An 18,256-nucleotide genomic window follows, 5' to 3' on the forward strand; every position below is an offset into this window, starting at 1 on the left:
ACTAGTGTTATGACAGAGCCTTCCTTGATTGAAAAAAAAGAAAACACTGCCCCCAGTCTTTGCCCATTGACCTCTGCTAGTGTGTGTTCTTTCAGGGTTTATCCATAAAATTTGTTTAGAGAATAGTTCTAGGCCAAAGCATAAGGGCCTCTCTGATTCTTTCTGTCCTTACTTCTTATTTTAGGCTTAGGAATCCCTCCTCCCCCTTACACAGGTCAAATGTCTCTTCTTCCCTAGGAAACAGTTTCCTTGCATTCCCAGGCACTATACCCTATAGTATAGTCCTTCAGCCTGCAGTGTCTTGCCCAGGCAGCATGACTTGCCTGCTCTCCCACAGCATTCTGTAAGAGAATTCCATGTGCTGCCTTCTAAGTGCAGAGCAAGTTCTGGGACAAGGAGTCCCTCAGGCCACCACCAGACAGTTTGGGCAATACAAGTATGTTCCCAGTATGTGCATGAGTGTTCCTTGGCTCCCTTCGGAACTGGGGCCTGGGATCCACACTGAGACTGCAGGGCAGCTCTGCACCGAGCTGGCGAGGGGTGGGGTGGGACCAGCCAAGGTTGCCATTTCTGCTTCTAAGTGGCTTTTGTTAATTTCTTTTTTTTTTTTTTAATGGCTTCATTTTTTTTTTAAGATTTATTTTACTTATTTCTCTCCCCTTCCCCCCTCCCCCATTTGCTGCTTGTTCTTTTTGTCCACTTTTGTTGTTGTCAGCTGCATGGGAATCTGTGTTTCTTTTTTGTTGCATCATTTTGCTGCGTCAGCTCTCCATGTGTGCGGCGCCATTCCTGGGCAGGCTGCACTTTCTTCGTGCCGGGTGGCTCTCCTTATGGGGCCCGCTCCTTGCACGTGGGGTTCCCCTACGTGGAGGACACCCTTGTGTGGCACAGCACTCCTTGCGCACATCAGCACTGCTCATGGGCCAGCTCCACACGGGTCAAGGAAGCCTGGGGTTTGAACCGCGGACCTCCCATGTAGTAGACAGACGCCCTAACCACTGGGCCAAGTCCGCTTCCTAACGGCTTCATTTTTGATTCAGCACTCACCCTGTTACTATAGTCCTTTAACTGTTTTTTGGAGCTTTGAAAAGGATTTTTGTGCTAGTTCTTGCTGGTTGTTCAAAGCTTCTGTGAGGGGACAGAACCCTGAAATCATTTCACTTTATCATCTTGAATAGGGCAAATTCTTAATCTATCCCCTGCTTTTCAAGGTAGCCCAAAGAGTGAGCCCTGAGAGGAAAGGAGGAACTAGGCAGAAGGCATGCCCTCTGCTGTGGGAGAGCAGCCTTGACCATACTTTCTGATTTTTACTGCCAGGGCTTGAGTGGAACTGCCTGTGATGGCTTACGTTATCAACTGCACAGTCAACTGCAGAATCAGCCCTTAGCACATTACCTGTTTTTTCTTTCTTCATAACAACTTGAGGGGAGGAACACCAGGCCCTGATTTCCAGTCCATGCTTGGGATCCATTCAGCCATGCTTGATGAAACAGATTGAGCTTCTGAATTCAAAACTTCCTGGCTTTGAACTTTTTGGAAGTAATTAGCTTAGGAGATGAGCGTCCTTTTTTTTTTTCTTTAAGTACTTAAATTGAAAGTTCCACACGACTTAAAGCAATAAGTATGCCACGCTTTGGTAGTTTTTCATCTCCCATTTCATAAAATCTGTTTGTTGCACATCCGCACATTTATGTGGTAAGGGGTCCCAAAATAAACATTCTTCAAAGAACCCAAGGATTAAAATCTCCCCTAGCATGGCTTGACACAATAAACTCTAATGTACCCTTTCCAGGGGCAAGGCATCATCACATTCTAGCATGTCAGTAACTCATGCAATAAGAACACCCCAAGCTGACTTGATATAATAGGAAGTAGTCTTGGTAGTTATGCATGACAGCTGTGCTGTCAAAACAGAAATGTTGGTTTATTTTAAGTGATCCATTGATGCTTTGTGTGTGCCCTGGTATATCACAGAGCCTGTGGTTTCCCCACTACTTGTGGTTTTCCACTGACAGCTCTGGGGCTTAACAGCAAGGCCAAAAATAACCTCATGAAATTCACAAATAGCAGCCTACTCAAGAGCAATAATGCTTCTGAGTTGACTTGGCAAAAAACTAAACAAAGGATCACTTTTAGCCCTCAGGATGTGTACCCCTTGTGGACAGTGTAGCATGTGAGAGAAATATCCAGGAATATATTTCCCTAAATATATTTCTCTGTTTGGCAAATCTTTTTTGGAAGTGGATATCCATTTTTAAGTGCATCATTGAAATCTACGGTCTCTCTGGTCTTATCGGGAGGGGTTGAGAGCAGTGGTTGCTGTTTGTTATATGCTTCCCTGCTTGATGGTCTGGCCCTGGGTTCTCCTACTAGATTACCAGCCTATCTTTATCGTTCCTCTTTCTCTTCCCTCTAATTTCAGGAACTGTGTTTTCCTCATCTACTTTAATACATTCCTTTTCACACTCTACATTATATCTTCTATTAGCAGCTTTCATCAAATCATCCCCATGTTCAGACCTATATCCTGTCTCATCAAATCTAAACCCCTCTAACTGCCTTTTTTTTTTTAATACATTAGAATTTTTTTCCCCGTGTGTGCTCCATTGTCTGCTCTCTGTTTCTACTCACTGTGTGTTCTTCTATGTCTGCTTTTATTCTTGTTAGGTGGCTCTGGGAACCCATCCTGGGACCTTCTAGAGTAGGAAAGAGGCAATCATTCTCTTGTGCCACCTTAACTCCCTGATCTGCTGCATCTCTTATTCTCCCTCTTCTGTGTCTTTTTTTTTCACATCATTTTGCTGCACCAGCTCTCGGTGTGGGCCAGCACTCCTGAATGGGGCAGTATTCTGCACAGGCCAGCACTCTACGCAGACCAGCACTCCGTGTGGGCCAGCTCACCACACAGGCCAGCGTGCCTTCACCAGGAGGCCCTGGGCATTGAACCCTGGTCTTCTTATATGGTGGATGGGAGCCCAGATGCTTGAGCCACATCTACTTCCCTCTAACTGCCTTTCAACTTTTTTTTTAGGAGGTACTGAGCATTGAACTCAGGACCTAGTATATGCATAGCAGACTCTCAACCACTGAGCCACATCTGCTCCCCTCTGACTGCCCTTTTTTTTTTTTAAAGATTTATTTTATTTATTTCTCTCTCCTTCCCCCCGACCCCGTTTTCTGCTCTCTGTCCATTTGCTGTATGTTCTTTTGTGTCCGCTTGTATTCTCAGTGGCATTGGGAATCTGTGTCTCATTTTGGTTGCATCATCTTGCTGCATCAGTTCTCCATGTGTATGGCGCCACTTCAGGGCAGACTGCACTTTTCTTGCATGGGCAGTTCAATGTGGGGTGCAGTCCTTGTGCATGGGGCTCCCCTACACTGGGGACACCCCCATGTGGTAGGACACTCCTTGCACGTAGCAGCGGTTCATGTAGGCCAGCTCATCACACAGGCCAGGAGGCCCTGGGTTTGAACCCTGGACCCTCCCATATGGTAGGCAGACGCTCTATCAGTTGAGCCAAATATGCTTCCCTGGTTGATTTTCTTATGTTGAACCAGCCTTGCATACCAGGAATAAATCCCACTTGGTCTTGATATATAAGTCTTTTTATATGCTGTTGGATTCAATTTGCAGGTATTTTGTTGAGAATTTTCGCATCTTACATTTGTAAGAGAGATTGGTCTGTAATTTTCTTTTCTTGTAGTATCTTTATCTGGCTTTGGTATTAGGGTGATGTAGGCTTCTTAAAACGTGCTGTGTACTTTTCCGTCTTCAATTTTTTGGAAGAGTATAAACAGGATTGGTGTTAATTCTTTTCAAAATGCTTGGTAGAATTCACCTGTAAAGCCATCTGGTCCTGAACTTCTCTTTGCTGGGAGATTTTTTATGACGGATTCAATCTCTTTAAATGTGTTTGGTTTCTTAAGTTCTTTCATTTCTTATAGAATCAGTATGGCTGACTACATATCTGCTTACTTCTAACTGCCTTTCAACTTTTTTTTTTAGGAGGTACTGAGTATTGCACCCAGGACCTAGTATATACACAGTAGGCACTCAACCACTGAGCCACATCCACTCCCCTCTGCCTGCCTTTTATTCCTCATCACCCCCACCCTGTCCCTGCCTCCATCCTAGTCTAAGCTCTTTCTTTTTCAGAGGTACTGGGGATTAAACCTGGGACCTCATACGTGGAAAGCCGGCACTCAACCACTGAACCACATTGGCTCCCTGAATTGTTCTTTTTTTCCTCATTTGTTTGTTTGTTGTTTTTTCTTCTGTTTCTAGGAAGCACTGTGAACCAAACCTGGGACCTCCCATGTAGGAAGCAGGTGTTCAACCACTTGAGCCACATCTGCTCTCTTCTAAGCTCATTTTATCATCTTACTCCTCTGCTTCTTTCCATAAACCACACTCTCTTACTCACTCACTCATGCTGTGTTCATTTTCCCTTCTTTGTTTCTGTTATTTGCCTTGTCTAGAATGTTCTTCAATTGTACTTTTTGGCTTCTCTATCATATTCTTTCTGAGACTAGTTTAAGTCCCCTCCTACTTAATTGTAGATTTTCTCTGAACTCCGAGGACATTTGTGATTTGTACTACACAATAAGGCACTTGCTTATTGTATCATTTCTTGAGTAATTAATTGTTGTTTGTCTAGTTCCAACTAGTTTGTGAACTTCATGATGGCAGGGGACCATGCGTTAGACTCTTGGGGGCCCTCCCAGTGTTGGCCTCAGAGTTAGGTAGGACAAGAGTTCTTATTTCAGATTACCAAGCATCCCTTCGTCAGAGCCAAGCCTGAGATGGTAGCAGAGCTTCCTAGAGCTTCTAGGGTTCTTTCTGAACTTCCACAGATCCAGATGTGGCACCACTCAGTTGCTTCTCATTCATCTTGGTTTGGTGCCTGGGCCTGGGAAACAAGGACAGGGTGAAGCATGATGCTGATTCATTGGCAGTGTGGTTGCTGGCTTTTGTGGCATGTCTCAGTTTGTAGTAACATTTTAAGCTGTTAGACTGAAACTGTTTTTTGCTTCCTTCTTTCAGTTTACCATTAAACCACTGGATAAGAAAATTGATGTCTTCAAATTTAACTCCTCAAAGCTTCGTGTTAATAAACTGGTAAGTTGAGATTCTGGTTTTTATGATTGATAACTGTTTTTTTCTGAGACACCAAATGCTTCTTTTTTTTTTTTTTTTTAATTTATTTCTCTCCCCTTCCCCCCCACCCCCCAGTTGTCTGCTCTCTGTGTCCATTCGCTGTGTGTTCTTCTGTGTCCGCTTATATTCTTGTCAGTGGCACCAGGAATCTGTATCTTGTTTTTTGTTGCGTCATCTAGCTACGTCAGTTCTCCGTGTATGCGGTTCCATTCCTGGGCAGGCTGCACTTTTTTCACGCTGGGCGGCTCTCCTTACAGGGTGCTTTCCTTGCGCGTGGGGCACCCCTATGCAGGGGACACCCCTGTGTAGCACGGCACTCCTTGCTCACATCAGCGCTGCACGTGGGCCAGCTCATCACACAGGTCAGGAGGCCCTGGGTTTGAACCTTGGACCTCCCATGTGGTAGGCGGACACTCTATCCATTGAACCAAATCCGCTTTCCAAACGCTTCTTTTTTTTTTTTTTTTTTTAATTGACTTTGTAATAATATTACATTAAAAATATATATATATGAGGTCCCATTCAATCCCACCACCCCCGCCCCCAAAATGCTTCTTTTTAAAGAGTATCACAGTGGCTTCTTGTGAGGTGTAGAATGTTGGTCACTTGGTACATACTTTTTTTTAATTTTTATTTTTTGTCTTTTTTTTTTAAAGATAAAGAGATCACACAAAATGTTACATTAAAAAACATAAGAGGTTCACACTTTTCTGATAGACCTTGAAAGTCTCTTTTCTTTAGCTTAACTTAAAAAGTTAAACCTTAATTTGTCATGAGTTATTTTTTAAAGTTTTTAATTAAATTACCTCATACATATAAAAGTACACATATAATGGGTGTATAAGGCATAAATAAAAACAAAAGTGAATACTCTGTATTCTGTTAGTGTCTCTAGAGCATGTACATAGTAGTAGTACAGGCCATTAGGATATGTCCAAAATCAAGATTATGCCACATTGTTTTCCAAGAGAGGTGAATTGATTTACAGGCCCAACAGTAGTGTAGTGAGTAACACTTCCTTTTTCCTTTACATTCTCAAGACTATCGGCTTTTTAAAATGTTCACCAATTTTGTTCATATTAAATGGTGTCTCAGTCATGTTAATTTTCATCTTCATGTTTACTAATGAGGTTGAACATCTTTTATATTTATTGGGCAATCATGTGTCTCTTCTGTCAAATATCTATTTCATGTTTTGGGGCCATTTTTCTGTTGGGTTTTTAAATTTCTTTGTTGGTTTATCTTCTCCCAGTTTGTGGCTTGTTTTTTAACTTTTTATGTCTTGATGAACAAAAATTTTTCATTTTAATTTAACCAAATGTATAAATCTTTTCCTTTATCATTTGTGCTTTGTATCTTGCTTGACGTCTTTCCTTTCCTAAGATCATAAAGCTATTCTATAATCTATTCCAAAAGTTTCAAAGATTTGATCTTTGCATTTAAGTCTTTAATCCTTCTGGAATTGATTTTTGGGTATGGTGTGAGGGAAGATTCCAACTTATTTTTCTCCACATGAAAACCTGTTTTCCCAGCCCAAATTATTGAATGATCTTTGCTGTCCTCCCTGATCAACAGAGCCACATCTTGATTAGGAGAGTCAGTTGCATCTAGAAAACATGATAAAGTGTCCCCTGTTCTTCTCTTCCCTGTGATTTTTGCCTCCTGGCATATCTGAGGCACTTCATTTTGCCAGTCTTCAGAGCTGAGAGGACCAGAAACCATTGGCAGGATTTTGGTATATTACCCCACTCTTTCTTCTACAGGTTGCCACTTCCCACAAGAGCCCTCAGACCAAGAAGCTGTAGTGTTGGTGAATTGGTAATCAGTGTGTGGGTTTAATGTTTCTCTTTGTTTCATGGCCACAGATTCTCCAGCTGTGTATTGGGAACCATGACCTTTTTATGAGGAGGAGGAAGGCTGATTCTTTGGAAGTTCAGCAGATGAAAGCCCAAGCCAGAGAGGAGAAAGCTAGAAAGCAGGTGAGTAAGACCTTGTTTTAACTGATGTTTTTGCTGCTCAGAGGGTTGGCCTGGAAAGCAAGGAGTGGTTATGGGCTGGCAGGTGTCCCTTGACCCTGGATATGCCTGCGTTTATTTATCCCTGTTGGATCTTTATTGGCTAATGCCCAGCTGGTAGAATGTCAGCTCTGGAGATGAGGAAGAAACTCTAATAGCATATTAGAAAAAAAAAAAGTCTCTAGTTATTTCTACACTTAGGTGGAATTAGGTATAATTAACACAAATTTGGTAAGAGGTAGCTGAGCATCCATCCATCCATCTACCTATCTCTTTCTTTTTTTTTCCCCATGTGCCTGTCTCCTTTACTTGGCCTTTGCCTTTCTTATTGGGATAGAATGCATGGCGGCATTGCAGAGCTTGCTGCTGGAATGCTAATTAGACTTCAGCCCCACTTTCCCCTGCAGGTCAGCCTAGGCAGCACATTGCCCGCAGCGGGCGGTGCTGGGGAGCTCATTGGCAAACTGGACAATCTGCATGAGTGTTTTCTACTCATAGACCTTTTCTGCTCTCTGAAATTCACACACTAATTTGAGCCTCACTACTGAGAGAATCAGTTGTGTTTTGGACAACTACTAGATAGCAGCTGTAGTCAGCTGCCCTCAGGACTTGCAGGCTTGGAGGTGTAATAATTAGTCTCTATGTTGCACTCTGATTTGGGTAACTGGTGAGGTTGGCTCCCAGCCCTGGGATTTAGAATGATGTGCCCAGTTTTATCCCGTGTGCATTCAGCCCTTCATCTCTTTGCTCTGAGAGGTGGGCCATAGATGTGCTCTTTGGGATACTTTGGGGATGGTAGAATGGGTTTTGTTGGATAAAGAAATGTCTTTTCAGCCAGCATGAGGTCACAGTGGCATCTTCAAGTGGAGCCCTCCTTGACCTCTTTTCCAGCAGAGCAAAACTTAGAAGTGAGAGATCTGAAAACAACAAGGAGCATGTGGCCTCTGGGCCCCGGTAGGGAATCTCATGAGCACACCACAGGTCTGTGCTGCCTGTGGAAGAGTGGAGGCATGTCCCTGGCAATTCAGCATCTAGGCAACCACAGGTCAGGGGCTCTGGCCCAGTGGAACAAATGCTGACCTTGGAACCAGATCTGAAAGTTAGTGTGTGACTTTCCTGACAGACCTCAGTTTTCTCATCCATTATGTGGAGGCAATCCTTCTCTCTGTCTCATATCAAAGGACTGAATGTACCTGAAGATGTTTATAAGCAATAAACCACTTTGCAGACAGGAAGCCCATTATTATTGGGGTAGAGATCTTAGGGAAAGTACAACGCTGGGAATTGAAGGGGATTACCTGAGTTTCTTTTCTCAAGTGGAATATAACAGAGATGCAGTAATCCACCTAATGGAAATTTTAATATGATGGAAATTAGAGAATAAATGGGCCAAGCTTTTCACTGGCCTGCACTAGGAAAATTGGGGAACTTACAGTGTCTTATTGCTTGTTTTTGCATTATTCCTTAAAGGCGGTGCCAGTGTAATTTTTTTTTTGGCTTAGAACTTAGAAAAGACAGCAGTTTTCAAAATCTCATGCTGTTAGAGTGTGGGATAAGATTGGAGCAAGAAGTAATTAAACATGATTTAATTATTTAAGGAAGAAAGTATTACAGTGGTCATTTCTGGCTTCTGCTTTCAGAACTCAGTACCCTAAGATCACAGAGAATAGTGCTTGTCCTGGGCTTGTTCTCCTTATTAAGCTTGGCATGTGGCCTAATTAATGCAGTGATCCAGAAGGCAAGGGAGGTGATGGCAGCAGTGTACTGCTGCCTTCAGGATGGGGGTCTTTGTTCTTTGCCTGGCTCCCTCCTCTTGCCTGCCTGGCTCAGGAGTTGCCTCTGCGTGAGGCTGTGAGATTCTGTGCTGTGGCCGCTGCAGGTTTCCCTTGTGAAATATAACGTGTGAACTATTGATGCATCACACAGAATGATTCTATCCTCTCTTTGGGTCAGAGGCAAGAGTGGAGTTATTGTTGATGAAATCAGAAGTGTGTGAGGGGTCCGTGTAGATTAGAAATGGTGAGGTGTCTCTTCTGACCAGAGAAGAAAGCTGTCTGTGAGGCTCCATTTCATTGAGGAAGAAACGCCCATTATGTCCTGTCAGCCGCAGGTCAGAGCTGCATGAGGTTTTCCAGTGAAGAGGGATACCTGAAGGTAGCTTTTCCAGCACACAGCTGTGTGAGAATACCTTTCTCTTCAGGCAGACTGGGCCTGATTTTTTGTTGTTCGTTCATTTGTTTGCTCATTTACCATTGAATTTTTCCTCAAGGGGCAGAACTTTAAATTCTACAATGGTTTAGAAGGAAAGAGGATGGTGGATGACAAGAATGACACTGGGTCCCCAAAGGGGAATCTCTGGAGAATGGGGCATTCTTGGATCCCTGCAGCATGACAGATCTTGGGTCCCGTGACTCTGTTTTGTTCATCTCCCAGATGGAGCGGCAGCGCCTTGCCCGAGAAAAGCAGATGAGGGAGGAGGCCGAGCGCACAAGGGATGAATTGGAGAGGAGGCTACTACAGATGAAAGAGGAGGCAACGATGGCCAACGAAGCCCTGGTGATTTCTAAGGGGTTGGGTTGCCAGGAGACTACATTGGAACTTCCTTGGTTTTCTGAACTTAGGCTCCCAAGGCATTACAAATTACGGGCATTTGTTTTGACAGTTTATTTCAGCTTAAAAATAACAGGTGTCTTTTCTTTTGACCTGTGTTAGCAAAAGTAGATTAAGGCTGAGTTCATGTGCAGCTGAATTCCACTTTCAGCATGGGACTGCCTTTAAAGCAGGCTGCTCATCAGCCTTGGCACCTTGGCATTTGGGCTGGATACTTTTTTTTTTTTTTTAAGATTTATTTATTTATTTAATTCCCCCTCCTCCCCCGGTTGTCTGTTCTCTGTGTCTGTTTGCTGCATCTTGTTTCTTTGTCCGCTTCTGTTGTCAGCGGCACGGGAAGTGTGGGCAGCGCCATTCCTGGACAGGCTGCACTTTCTTTCGCGCTGGGCGGCTCTCCTTACGGGGCGCACTCCTTGCGCGTGGGGCTCCCCTACGCAGGGACACCCCTGCATGGCGCGGCACTCCTTGCGCACATTAGCACTGCGCGTGGGCCAGCTCCACACAGGTCAAGGAGGCCCGGGGTTTGAACCGTGGACCTCCCATGTGGTAGACGGACGCCCTAACCACTGGGCCAAGTCCGTTTCCCTGGACACTTCTTTATGGCGGGGGCTGTTCTGTGCATTGAAGGACAGAGAGCAGTATATCCCTGATCTCCATGCACTAGATGCCAACCACCATTGGATGACAATCAAAAATAGCTGCAGGCTGGTAGTGGACTTGGCCCAATGGATAGGGAGTCCGCCTACCACATGGAAAGTCCAAGGTTCAAACCCGGGCCTCCTTGACCCGTGTGGAGCTAGCCTATGTGCAGTGCTGATGTGCCCAAGGAGTGCCCTGTCATGCAGGGATGTATCCCATGTAGGGGAGCCCCATGTACAAGGAGCACGCCCCATGAGGAGAGCCGCCTAGTGCGAAAGAAAGTGCAGCCTGCCCAAGAATGGCACTGCACACATGGAGAGCTGACACAACAAGATGATGCAACAAAAAGAAACACAGATTCCCTGTGCTGCTGATAAGGGTAGAAGCAGGCACAGAAGAACACACAGCAAATGGACACAGAGAGCAGATAACTGGGGGTGAGGGGGGGAATAAATTTAAAAATCTTAAAAAATATATATATATATAAATACCTGCAGGCAGAGATTTTTAAAAAGTAAATAAGTACATTATAGTACATAGTCTTTTGGTATTACCTAGGCATTATCTTAGGTTTTATTGTTATTCTTTTATTTTTTTGTTTTTTGGTCACTTTAAGACCCTGTTTTGAATTTGGATTTAGAAGAACAAAATATTCATTTTATTTCTCATTCACCACCCTAATGAAATTGAAAGTGGGGCTTATCAGAACTATTCTTTCCCTCCCCATTCCTCTGTTACTGAATTGAATCTACAGTTTCCACTGTTATAAAGCCTCAAAAAAAGGGAGAAAAAATGTTTCTAAACTTCTTTCTACCAAGTTGTTTTTCTGCTATGAAATATATGACTTGTAGAAAGTAAGAATCACTATCTTTGAGAAAAATAGTAATCAAATTTTTTGCTTGAGGTTTGTCTCCTATTATATATTAGAACCAAAACATATCAACTTATGGCAGCAGGGAGTTAATTTTCCGAGGTTCCATTGTAATAACAGTTAATCTTGCTAATCATGTTAAACACTCGACATGGAAGTCAGTGGTAAAATCTTTAAAATATATGGACGATATTGGCAGAAATACTACTGATGTTTCACGAAAGAACTTAGAATCTGAAAACATTGTGTTAATCATTTCCATGAATGATGATTTTTAAAGTACAAACTTTAAAGTTTTGATTTTTCTATTTGAATAAAAAGCTATCGATGTGTTTTGTTTTGTTTTTTAAATAAAAGAACCTGCGGACGTTGTCAGATGTCCGCTGGTGGGGAAGGGGAACAAAAGTCACCCCTGGTTTTGAACCTCTGATTTAAATGGGAAAGAAAAATAGAGTTTAAGTTGTTTTTCTCCTTCATAAACTTCAGCTCATAAAGATGTTTTTTCTTGTTGCTCTACATGGGAGGCCTGAAGAGTTCTTCTGAAAAGTTGGTGGCTGAGGCTTGTCACCTGTTGTCATCTGTTCCCTTGTAGGGGGTGAAGGGCACTGAGTGGCAGGGCCCTGAGGGTGCCTTAGACTGGTCTGAGGCCAGATCTGGACAGGAGAATAGGCATGTGGTCCCCATTCCAGTGACAGCACTCTTCTCTCCAGATGCGGTCTGAGGAGACAGCCGACCTGTTGGCAGAAAAGGCCCAGATCACCGAGGAGGAGGCAAAACTCCTGGCTCAGAAGGCCGCAGAGGCCGAACAGGAAATGCAGCGCATCAAGGCCACTGCCATTCGGACAGAAGAGGAAAAGCGCTTGATGGAGCAGAAAGTGCTGGAAGCAGAGGTGCTGGCACTGAAGATGGCCGAGGAGTCAGAGAGGAGGTCAGAGGGGAGGGTCCTCTTTACCCCCACACCAGCCTAGTAGGAGTCCTGAGCCCCAGGGCCCCAGCTGAGGCACTGCTCAGTCCTAATGCTGCCTTAAGTCCAAGCTTACCTGCAGCTATCTCTATCATCTGGGGCAAGGGAGAGGGTCCTTCCTTGACAGGTTGGTGGAGGTGGAGCCATAGGAAGGGCACAGGAACACAATTCTTTGGTCGAGTGGGCACCTCTGGTCATGTCATGACTCTCCCTTGCTAGTCATAGCTGCAGGAAATAAATGAGCATGTCCACAGATTGCTTTTAGCTGAGGAGATGTGATGAGGCTGCTTTTGCATTAAAAAACTTGTTTTTTTCCCCCTCTTTATTCGGGGGAGGAAGACAGCAGTTATTTTCCTTTAAACAGAACCTAGACACCCACTTCCAAGAAGCCTGTCCTTGGTGGTAGGTCTCCTGAAGCTGATAGGAAAGGAGGGCCAGGATGCCACAACTCATGACCAGGTTGGAGGGTGGACTGTTCTTTGTACTTTTCAAAGACTGTTCTAGGCTCTGGATTGTTCTGGCCCTGCAGCCCTCAGATAAACACTGGCACATCCAGCACAGCATTTGACTCTGCTGATTTAGAACACTTGGATTTGGCATCTCGCTTCCAAGGTGTATTTACTACAGTTTTCTTCTCCACATTCTGCATGTCATTCAGGGAATGTCATCCCCCAATTCCCATCTTGTCCTAGGCCTTTCTTTTCCTGTGTGGTCATTATCCCTGTGAGTGGTATATATCGGGCAAGTACCCTGTGCAGCATCCTCTTGTGGCATGCTGGCCTGTGTCCTGCAGGACAGGATCTGCACCCACAGAGGATGCTCTCAGGTGCTGCTGCTTCCTTTACTGGCTGACGGAATCTGGGGGCTATCAAGTATCAGTTCTTTTCTCATCTTCTGCCCTTTGTGATCCAACATAAGCCCTTTGATCCACTGAACCCTTCATTTGCTAAGCCCACTCTCATCCAGAAATGAAACACAGAAAGCTTCTAACCCTTCCCCCAACTCCCTTGCCTCCAGTTGTAAAGATTCTTGTTTGCCTCTTCTTCCCACTGGCTTTTCTCTTCTTCCAGTTTAGATTTACTAGTTGAAATGATTAATATCCAGGAGTGTTCTTGCTTTTGAAGCTTTGATTTCCTGCAGATGTGTTTCCCCCTCCCTACTGTCAGGTGCCATCCTCTGGTTTGATTGGGTCAACCCATGTATCTCCTCTCCATAGTGGGGGTTACTTCCCATTGCTTTGTCCTCTTTAGGGGAGTTGATGGCTCCTGTTTTTGTTTCAGGGCCAAGGAGGCAGATCAGCTGAAACAGGACCTGCAGGAGGCCCGAGAAGCAGAACGAAGAGCCAAGCAAAAGCTCCTGGAGATCACCACCAAACCCACGTACCCGGTGAGCTTGGAGTGGGGCTGGTGACCTGTGACCCTTCCCTTTATTCCTGGTCCTTCTATTCATCTGGCAGTGCCTTTCGGGGTGAATGTTCAAGTAGACACATGGCAGAACAAATGATACAGAAAACCTGGAGTTAGGGAGCTGGTTAGAATGTCCCTGGTCTACCATTTGGCCTGGAATTAGCCAGTTGCTTACCTATTGTCATGAAATCAGGCAGTGGAGCCTTTTCCATCTGTGAAATAACGTTTCTCTTATTCTATCCTCAAGAGAGTTTGCATTCTAGCTTCTTAATGCTGAGCTGAATGTAATCTTCAACTACTAGTATATACCATATACTGTAATTGTACTTCTGGGAAGGGATAACCTCCCCAGAACTTATCTCCAAGCAATTTTCCATCGTGCAAGAACTAGCCTCCAACCTCAGTTTTGGGACATGGAGGCAGACTTCAGTCAGACAGGGTCACAAAATGAGTAGAGAAGCCTTTTCTCTTTAATTTCTTTGTCCATTAAATTCAGCAAAGCAAACATTTTTGCACACCTGTTCTATTCCAGATGAACACAGTGCAGTCATGAAGTCCTAGGACAGGTGTGGAGGGGCATAGGTGCTGAAGGAGAAGCACTTAGCCCAGACTGGAGAGTCAAGAGAGACTCAGGGTGGTGCCTGAGCTTAAGGGTGAGTAGGAACTAGCCAGGTGGGAAAGAGATGGACAGTATCCCAGGTGAGGACACAGACACATGGACATGCAGGGCACAGACACGCAGGGGGACATAAACAAGCACAGGGCATAGAGATGTAAGCTGCCCAGGGTGTAAGGTGGAGGGAATCGTGAACAGTTTGCTGTTGCTGTGTGTTCTGCTTATCTATTGCTGTATAAGGAACCACCCCAAGCCCACCACATGGCTGAGGACACCTATTGTTACCTTGTGGCTCTGTGGGTAGGTAGGCTGGATGGTCTCACTCAAGTGCTTTCAGGAGGTTTCTGTCAGATGGCAACTAGAGTGAGTTGTCTTAGGGCTCAGCTGGGCTGGATGCCCCAGATGCTTGTGTTTTTAAACCACACATTGGAGCAGGCTTCATACACTGTCCTAACTTTGCTCTTTTCTCTTAACAATAAATCTGGGAGATCATTCATGGCCAGCATTTTAATCCTATTTTGTTGTTGAGTAGATGGGTTGTTATTCAACTAACCAACCACCTTCTGATGAACAAAACTGCACTGAACATTCTTAAACACAAATCATTGCACATATGTGTGGATATATTGGTGGAATAAATTATAAATGGAAACTGTGGGGTCAGATTTTAAATGTTGACACTCTCCAAAGAAGTCATACCCATGTATGCTCCCAATAGTGGTGCAGTGCCCAGCACCCATCATTTTTGGAAATTTCTTATGAAGTGTAATATACGTACAGAAGAATGCCCAAATTATAATTGTACAGCTTGCTTAATTTTCATAAACTGAACACAGAACATACCTGTGTACCCAGAACCCAGATCAGAAAACATTTCTAGAACTTCAAAAGTCCCCTCTCAGCACCACCTCTAATAGCCACACAGGCCGCCTCAGGCCTGGTTACCATCTCAAATGATTGTTCTGAGCCTCTACTCTTTCCCAAACCCTGTCCTAGACTCAGTGAGGGGTCCAAGGATGAGAAAGAGGCAGATCCTGTGCTCAGTAAACTTTCAAACAGTAGAAAGAAGGCACAACCAAAAAGGATTATTGTACAGGGTAGAGTTTGAGAAAGGCCATTACAGAACTGTAACCAGTATTAAATGACAGCAAAGGAAACAGTTGCCATCTGGCCAAGAAGGCACTAGAAGGGCTTTGGTGAAAGACTGTAATATTTGAAATCCTTAATACTTAAAAGAGAGATGGAGTATAGGGAAAAGGAATGGTAGAGGCACAGGTGCAGACATGGGATGGCAAAGTGGCTCAAGGGTTTTGTAGAGCAAATAATGAGAAAAGTTGGGGAGGTAGATTGGGGCCATAGTTTAGATGACCCTTTTTTCCTAGAATGAGAAAATGCAGAAAAACAAATCTAATTACTTCACCCTCTGCTTCTAGACCTACTCTGGCTCCTTCTTCAGAGTCAAACCCTTAGCACACAGGTGGAGCCTTTATGGCGTCATCCAAGTCTTCCTCCACCATACTTCTCACCCTATCTTCCCCATTCTCCTCTCTCCCATTGCGCCTCCCCACACTGACCCCTGCATTCTCTCTGAACATTCTGTGCCCCTCCCTAATGCCATGCCTGTGTGTGCTCACTGTTCCTCTTGCCTGGCGAGCCTTCTTCTGATGCCAGCAGAAACCACATCTCTTTTAGCACACCTTCTCCAGCTCCTTCAGCCTCCATTCTCTCCTTTTTTTTTTTTAAAGTTTTATTTTTTAAATTTATTTCTCTCCCTTCCCCCCCCCAGTTGTCTGCTTTCTGTGTCCATTTACTGTGTGTTCTTCTGTGACCACTTCTATCCTTATCAGCGGTATTGGGAATCTGTGTTTCTTTTTGTTGCGTCATCTTGCTGTGTTAGCTCTCCATGTGTGCGGCGCCATTCTTGAGCAGGCCGCACTTTCTTTCGCACTGGGCGGCTCTCCCCTGGGGGCGCACTCCTTGCGCGTGGGGCTCCCCTACGTGGGGGACACCCCTGCGTGGCACGGCACTCCTTGCGCACATCAGCGCTGCTCATGGGCCAGCTCCACACAGGTCAAGGAGGTCCTGGGTTTGAACCACGGACCTCCCATGTGGTAGGCGGGTGCCCTATCCATTGGGTTTCCCCATTCTCTTACCTTAATTAACAGTGATGAACTCCGTCATGTTATCTGTGACTCCAGCTCCCAGCACAAGACTGGGTGTTTCTTAAAAGAGTAAGCGAAAGAGAGTTTATTTTTACTTTGGCTCAGAGTAAATAACTGTTAAAGACTTGATTAGTAATGGAAGAAAATGTAGCAATGATGTGAAGAAAGTGGCCACTGTAGCTGCTGAGGGTAGGGAGAGGGAAGAGGAGGTATGATGTGGGGGCATTTTCAGGACTTGGAGTTGTCCTGGGTTGTACTGCAGGGACAGTTGTTGGACATTGTATGTCCTGCCATGGCCCATTGGGTGGACTGGGGGAAAGTGTAAACTATAATGTAAACCATTATCCATGTGGTGCAGCAGTGCTCAAAAATATATTCACCAAATGCAATGAATGTGCCATGATGATGAAAGAGGTTGATGTAGGAGGTGTGGGGTAAGGAGGGTGGGGGGTATATGGGGACCTCATTTTTTTAATGTAACATTAAAAATAAATAAATAAATAATTTTTTAAAAGGTTTGAGGGAAGAGGAAGGATTTGCCTGTACTTGGAATCTGGGCAAATTCACCTGGCAGCGGCATGTGTGGAGGCTTAAAGAGAAGAGAGACATGGTGGGAAGTTGCGGTGATGTTGAGAGGGAGGGGTCCATGCTGTGCACATTGCCTTCGCATTTGCTGGAGGGTTGGTTGGTAGACCAGGGCATCTCTGTTCTTGTATAACCCAAACCTCCTAACCTGAAATTTCTCCTTATTAGCCCATCAACCCAATTCCAGCACCGTTGCCTCCTGATATACCAAGCTTCAACCTCATGGGTGACAGCCTCTCTTTTGACTTCAAGGATACTGACATGAAGCGGCTTTCCATGGAGATAGAGAAAGAAAAGTACGTAGCTCTCTTGTGCTGTCCTCTGGACCCCCAATGCACTGGAGTGAGTAGTTCTGGGCCTGGGGAAAGCCAGGGGTCACTGAAGCAGCCTATAGCCAACTCCTGCAAAGGTGTGCTCTGTTTTCACCCACTGGAGGAAGAATTTAATTATAGGACAAGATGAGCATATGACTTTGCAGAATAAAAATAACTTTGTTATTTTGATTTATTAATTGGTTAGTGACCTAGAATTGATAGTAGCTAAAAACCTCACCTAAGTGTATGGCTGGGTTTTCAGATTTCCAAGTCAGTCAAACTGCTGTTCACGTGTAATAGACAGCAGTTGTTTCCTAGTTGTATTCTCTAGCAGTTGGTAGGACTCCCTGGGATTTGGGTTGTTTCTCATGTCTAGAGCAGAGTGACAGAGAAGAAGCTCAGGCCTAAGGGAGTGGAAAGCAAATAGCCAGGGTAGCTCCCAAGTTGGGCCATCTTGACTGCACAGGGCCATGCTGAGCATCAGTTCTCCCTGATCACAGCAGCATCTCCATCTTCGTTTTATAGTCAGTGGGAATGGATCAGAGATGGAAAGAATTCTTGCTACAAAAAAAAGTCCTACCAAGAGCCCCTGGTTCCCAGAGCCCAGGTAAATGGGCTGCCTTGTGTCGCTGATCTTATGGCTAATGTTATTCCTTTATGGGCAGAGAACAATACCAGTAGTGACAATGTATTGAATGCCTGTGTGTCAGGACTTTTTAGCTTTTATCTCATTTAATTCCTGTAACTGGGAAGCGAATATGACTCAACTGATAAGAGTGTCCGCCTACCATATAGGAGGTCCAGGGTTCGATACCCATGTGGTGAGCTGGTCCATGCGCAGTGCTGCCATACACAAGGAGTGCCTTAGCATGCAGGGGTGCCCCCCATGTAGGGGTACAAGGAGTGCACCCTGCAA

At 44.7% G+C, this 18,256-nt stretch overlaps 1 protein-coding gene across 2 annotated transcripts in view; it reads left to right on the forward strand.

Annotated features, from left to right (window-relative positions):
• NF2 (NF2, moesin-ezrin-radixin like (MERLIN) tumor suppressor) overlaps window positions 1-18,256 on the forward strand; it is a 105,456-nt gene that overhangs the window by 69,180 nt on the left and 18,020 nt on the right. For both annotated transcript variants that reach the window (XM_004461765.5, XM_004461764.4), the window contains exons 9-14: window positions 5,045-5,119; window positions 7,024-7,137; window positions 9,607-9,729; window positions 12,004-12,221; window positions 13,538-13,643; window positions 17,195-17,322. In XM_004461765.5, the coding sequence (XP_004461822.1) occupies window positions 5,045-5,119; window positions 7,024-7,137; window positions 9,607-9,729; window positions 12,004-12,221; window positions 13,538-13,643; window positions 17,195-17,322 (764 nt within the window). The remainder of the gene's footprint in view (window positions 1-5,044; window positions 5,120-7,023; window positions 7,138-9,606; window positions 9,730-12,003; window positions 12,222-13,537; window positions 13,644-17,194; window positions 17,323-18,256) is intronic.

This window comes from Dasypus novemcinctus, chromosome 19 (genome assembly GCF_030445035.2).
Source record: "Dasypus novemcinctus isolate mDasNov1 chromosome 19, mDasNov1.1.hap2, whole genome shotgun sequence".
Lineage (NCBI taxonomy): Eukaryota > Metazoa > Chordata > Mammalia > Cingulata > Dasypodidae > Dasypus > Dasypus novemcinctus.